The sequence below is a fragment of the Pseudopodoces humilis genome, chromosome 3, assembly GCF_049639895.1.
Source record: "Pseudopodoces humilis isolate 2021_Gansu_Grassland_sample_001 chromosome 3, ASM4963989v1, whole genome shotgun sequence".
In the NCBI taxonomy this organism is placed as follows: domain Eukaryota; kingdom Metazoa; phylum Chordata; class Aves; order Passeriformes; family Paridae; genus Pseudopodoces; species Pseudopodoces humilis.
Window position 1 is genome coordinate 53820958 of NC_142202.1, and position 6000 is coordinate 53826957.

The 6000-nt window shown below is 46.9% G+C and overlaps 1 protein-coding gene across 5 annotated transcripts in view; it reads right to left on the reverse strand.

Annotated features, from left to right (window-relative positions):
• Positions 1 to 5361, reverse strand: part of ZDHHC14 (zDHHC palmitoyltransferase 14) — a 92844-nt gene extending 87483 nt beyond the window's left edge. For 2 of the 5 annotated variants that reach the window (XM_005518424.3, XM_005518423.3), the window contains exon 1: positions 3476 to 4752. In XM_005518424.3, coding sequence (XP_005518481.1) covers positions 3476 to 3726 — 251 coding nt within the window. In that variant the 5' untranslated portion in view covers positions 3727 to 4752. Of the gene's footprint in view, positions 1 to 3475; positions 4756 to 4950 lie in introns of those variants that run through there. The other 3 variants (XM_014263564.2, XM_088052563.1, XM_014263565.2) reach the window with 3 other exon arrangements.
• Positions 5362 to 6000: the final 639 nt, after the last annotated feature.

Consider the following 6000-nt stretch of genomic DNA (forward strand, 5'->3'; position numbering starts at 1 on the left):
TGTCTGTGTACAGGTGCAATGCAAAGGGAAAAACCAAAATGTAACATGAGGCCAAATTTACATGAAAACATTAAAAACAGCTAAATAACTCAAGGTTAGGGTTAGAAAAAAAGTTTCAAGGTAAAGTAATATACCCAAACTTCAAAGACAAATTCAGTAATTTGTAGTGTCTCGTCTTGAGCAATAGTTTTTAAGAACAACCCAGCACAGCATCCCTCTTAGGACCCAAAAGTGCTTGCAATCATTCATGTTACATTTAATAAACAAGTTACAGAAATAAAACTGCTTGTTATTTGCATTCTCTTCCTTTGGAAAGGGAGGGAAGCAGTAGTTATAAATATTTTACCTACTTGAAAACTCATGGTTTGTTGTTTTTCTTTTAAGAAAATTCTGGCTTATCTCTTTGAAAATGAAAAAGAACAGTGAAATGATAAAAGGAAAAAGTGGTGATGCACTTCCAGTATATGAGAGATAAAAGTCAACAGAGAGAAAGGAATAAAACCAGCTGAAAGCAGGAGCTGGAGAAAGTAGGCAGGAATAAAGCACAAAAGCATAAATATAAAGAAACAAAGATTACAGAGGCATGACTCAATGTCAAAAGCTATACAGGTCAAGATGCGTGACATATGTTTGCTTTTGGAGACATAGGATTTGTTGACTCTGAGAAATGTATTTCTCCCCTGGAGAGTATTCCAAAGCAAGAGATACAGCTCTGGATGTATGGATGTCAAGAGTAAAATAGAAGGGAGGGAAATCACACTGAAGGAACAAACAAAGTCACAGTATAAAGGACAACTGTTTATGTTAGCATGATTCTTTCCAAGGAATTAGCTGTCAAAGTAACCTTTCCTACTTCCTCCCTTCCCAGCCTTTAACTGGGGAATGATTTGAACCCTGAGTACCCATTTTCAAGTTTCCAAAACCAAAGGGAACAAAACAATTTATTTCCACTGTAGCAAAAAAGAACAAACATTTCCAAGAACATACAGGGTACCCTCCTCTTCAGTGGCAGTTTGACCTTATGTTTCAGATACACACGGCACACATTCATTTAAAAAACACTTTGCTCCACAGGTACATGAAGGATTGAAAAGCCTTTCTGTCATATTCAATAAATGACTGGTTAATGAGGTATGCCATAATCAAATGGCCCAATAAGGGCAGTGACACTTAACGCTCAGCATGTTATCACTCATCATTAAATAGTAACTTCACACTACTAGGAACAGACACAAGTAGAAACTGCTTGAAAGTAACACTTTCCAGTAAGAGACTCCCCTTTTTTTCTAACATTAACAATCCTCTGCAGTTTATCCATCACAGATGTATTGAACACCATTCTCATAGTCTTTAGATTTGGGTTTTAATTAGCCTTCAGAGCATGAGTAATAACTTTTCAATGCAAGTGTTTTCTAAAGACCAAAATCTACCTTATGATTATAAAAATGAGATACCATTGTCACCCTCTTCTTTGATTTTCCTTAGGAGAGTGCAAGTGATACAAGAATGACTCAAGACCAGTACACACATAGAATTTATACAGTTCTATTATATAAAGCCCAAGATTCCTCTCTGCTTCAAGACTGACAGTAAGAATAAGCACCAACGATATATGAAAATCCTTGACTAAAAATCTTGTCAATCACATATGGTTACACTGCAAATATTCTCAAAGACATGATGGAAGTTGCAGAATTCAACACTGGTAGAGCATGTAGCTCACAGCAGTGATGAAATCAGAAGGTGATGAACAGCTAGCAGCTCATCTTGCTTTAGCAGCTCTGAATCATGCAGCTGTAAGGGAAATTTCTCTCTTAAAGATCAAAGTGTTAAAACATATAAATAAATTGCAAATGGTGGCTTAATAAATCAGTTTTACAATCCTGATTATAAAACATTATACTTTCAATCCTACATTTATGTTCTGGTATCTGCAGGAAGTCCAGCAGGCTTCAGAGGCTGTGCTGAAGGTGATGAGACTACACACAGACAGATGTGTCAGCCCACATAGAAACACTTTGCAAAGGCTTAATCATGGCAAACAGAATAGAGTAGCACCCAGTCCTAATGCAATACTATCAGGTTACACCTTTAATACCCGTTTAAAACCAGGAAAGTAAACACACTTGCAGTGTGGATACTATCATCGCCTGTGTTATTTCAACTACTCAAATGATACTCAAGCAGCTTCATAATGTCTGCAGAAGATTTACATTTAATAAGCCCCTCTAAAGTAACCTGGAGCCCACTAATGACAATTTATCTACTGAGCTCACATATACATTTAGCCACTAGTTACCTGCTGAGCACTTTTATCTTCTTTACTGCTACCACTATTGTTAAGATGATATGCATTTAACAGGTACAATCTAGGGTTTGTTAATGCCCCTATCTCCTTGCTTGAAGACACCAAGTAATGAACGACCTGTTTTTCAACTGTGCTGTTTAGCAAAACAATTTCTGGAGGCAGTACTGAAGTTTAACTATAAACAATAGCTCGTATTGCAGAAAAAAAAAAAGTAATTTAAAGATATTTTTCTACCACAAGTTAAACTACAATAATTTAAAGCAGGTAAAGGAGCACTAACCCTTTAAGAAAACTCAGCTGTTCTTATAGGAAGTGTTTTAGCAGCGTAAACTTCTTTGTACTTGGTTCCTAAATAAAAGTTACACTATATTGCTCACATTAAGTGTCTAATTATTTACTGCCATGTGTAGTTAATTTAACTACTACAATATAAGAGCAAAAATCAGAACATTTGATTTGCTGTCACTGTGTGTTCACTCCATACAGATGAAAAGGACTCGAGAGCTACGGAGAAAAAGGCCCTAGAAGGATGCCAGAAGCTTACTTAAAAAAAATACAGTCCAAACCTCCAAAGCCAAAGTAGCTTAAACTAAGACTAAACTCACAAGTTATCACAAAGAGAAAGTAATGCTGTTACCTAGTGGTGGAAAGCTAGGTACATGCAGAATTGTACAGCTTTTTTTTTTCCTCCTCACTTCAAATTCTCATCTACAAGCTATTAAAATCATGTCAAGAGAAAAAACCAAACATGCCTGATTCATAAACTAATGAAAAATATCACTTTTCTTGCATTCAGTTCTGTGATGAAGGGTCAGTATTTTTGCCAGCTTTGATTCTCAGAGTAAGTGACAAACGAGGAGCTTCATCATTTTGTGGTCATCCTAAATCTGCTGTTTTACACTCCTCTTTCAACACCAGCAAGACTGGAAACCTGTGGTATAAAAGCAACTTCAATCTTAATTCTCATTAGTTTTCCACAGAGCATGATAACCTGAACTGTATTGTGCACCCCTCAGCATCTTATCAGATCATATTTTCAATTACATAAATCAATTTGAGTGGAATTCAGACAGCATTCTCTCCTAAATAAAAATGTTAACTTTGCTTTCAGCCAGAAAATAAATAACTAGAGGAGAAGGAATACATGAAGACTTTAAAGTTACTTACTCAAATGCAAAGAAGAGTCCACTGGTGACCAAGATGAGAACAAGAGTCAGGTAGAAGACTCCAGTCTGTCGAGCCATCATGATCCTCCCATTGCAGAAGAACTTGTTTCTTCCAGGAAAAACCTCCCATTTTCTCTTGGGAACCGATTTCTTTTTCTTATGGGGAGACTCCATGGGAGACGAAGAGCTGTGTGTGCTGATCTGACTGTATTCACAGTCTTTCATGGGCCCACTACCACCTCCAGGAGTCATCAAGAAAGAGTAAAATGTGGGGAGAACCCCACCAAAAATATATACAAATATATATGTGCAAATATTCTTCTGGCCAAGAGAGCCCTCTCCACCAGCCCCAGTTAATAAAAAAAAGCAAATAAAACTCTGCTACCAGACTAGCAATAGGTGTATCATGCAAACACCACTTAACTCTTCAGAAACCAAAGCTGTCATATCAGAAACGCTTGAGAGGGATCCTTCCTTCCTCCACCAGGTACAAAACAACCACGTAGGACAATCCTTTTAAAAACAACTTATCACAAAACAGGACAAAAAGAAAAAAAAAAAAGTAATTATAAATCAGTTAGGCTCTCAAAAAAAAAAAAATCAAGTCTTTTTTTATCAAGTTTATTTTCAAGTGGGAAAGCTTTTTCCTTCCCACGCACACCCTGAGAGTTTTCTCCGAGGGTCAGAAGGTTGGTCAAGGCAAGGTTTAGCAATCGAGTCTATCATTCATAGAGATTTGTTATAATCCTTCTTTGCGCAGCAGATTCCACTGCTAAAAATGACCATTCCTAAGACGTTCCCTCGAGAGACACGCGAAACAAATCATTAAGGGGGGAGGGGAGGAAAAAGAAAAAAAAAAAAGAAAAAAAAAGAAAAAAAGAAAAAAACAGGCAAGTAAGGAACCAGCAACTCCAGCTTCCGAAGAACACTTGAAGCTCTCCTCTTCCTGAAGCCGCAGTCCAGCGGGAAGCGGCCGCCGCTCCGCGCAGACCTAGGCGCGCAGGGCTCCCCTGTCACCACTCCACAGCAAGGGATTCTACCGAGCCCGTGGCAGCCCGGGGCACGGCCGGTCGCCGACAGACACCAGCGCCTCGGGAGCAGGTCCTCCTCATCCTCCCTGCCCGCGCCTCCCCCTACACAACAGGTCCCCGCCGCCGCCTCATGCTCCCCAGCGCCTCGGCCCCGCGGGAGGGAGGTTGGGAGGCAGGGGACAGGGAGGCTCCGCCGCCGCTAGATCTCTGCCAGGACTTCTCCCTCCCCGCACCATCCTCGCCGCCCGGCTCAGCGCCGCCGCGGCCGCTCGCACCCCGCCCCGCCGCAGGCTCTCGCCCACGGCCCGCGGCGGGGCCGGGCCCCCCCCCCCTCCCGCCCCCTCCCCCGGCGCGCAGGAGCGGCCCCCCGCCGGCGTCCCTGGCTTCGCTCTGCTCTGGCCCCGCAGCAAGGTGAGAAAAACGCCCGGCTTCCCCCTTCGCGAACCAGAGAGCGACGACTTTCTCTTCACCCTTCTTTACGAGCCTCTATCCAGGTTTCCCCCCGGCAGCCAGACCCCGAAGCAGCAGCTGCCACCACCTCTTCATTTTCAGGGGGAGGCGGTAACCACCGCAGCGCCGGCCGCCCGCCCGCGGGAGGAGCCGGCGGGGGACGGCACCACACAGGCGCGCACCCTCCGCCGCCCTCGACCGGTCGGTCACTCAGGCGATTCTCGGCGACAGGGCAGCTGGTTCCATGCACCAGGTGGCCCGGCCCGGCCCTCTCCCCGGCCACGGGAGCGCGGTGACTGCACTAACTCTTCTCCATCGCCACCTCCCCGCAGGCAGCCGCCCGCCGGCCGGGCTGGAACCGCAGGGCAGCGAGCCGGGCAGCGGCTGTCCGCGCTGGAGCCCCGCTCCCCCCGCCGCCACCTCCCGTTCAGCCGAGCCGCCCCCGACCCACACTCCGCTGAGCCGCGAGCGGTGTGCGCTGCCAGCCCCGGGCGCCAGCCGCGTCCTGCCCCGCTGCCGGGCCGAGGGCGAGCGAGTCCCGCCAGCGAACGATGGGCACGGAGAAGCCCCGCCCGCGCGGCCCGACCTAGCGGGACCGGCCCCCGCCCCGTGCGGGCTCGGACACGGCGCTGGAGACACACCTCTCCGCCCGCCGGGAGTTGTAGTTTCGCTCACTTGTAGTTTTGCAGCCGGAGGTGGGACGGAGTCGCCCGGGCCTACAAGCCCCAGCATGCCTTCCGAGCCGTCCTGGCGGGGCGGGGCCGGGCCGGGCCGGGCTGCGCTACGCTGAGCTGCCTCGCCCCGCCCCGCCCCGCCCCGCCCCACCGGCTCTCGGCGGGCGGAGACTTTGCCTGGCCTGCGCCGGCCGTGCCCCGCATTCGTATCCCCATGCACGGTCCCGCTTCTCCCCAGCTAGCCTTACGTGCCCTCCTCTGCGGCGGAGGACTGCGTCCGGGTTTCTCTTTCAGTCAGGCCGGAAGGCCAACGCTGGAAGTCCTGATCCGTCCCGTCGGGAGCCGCGCGGCCCCCCGCGGTCGGGTCACTC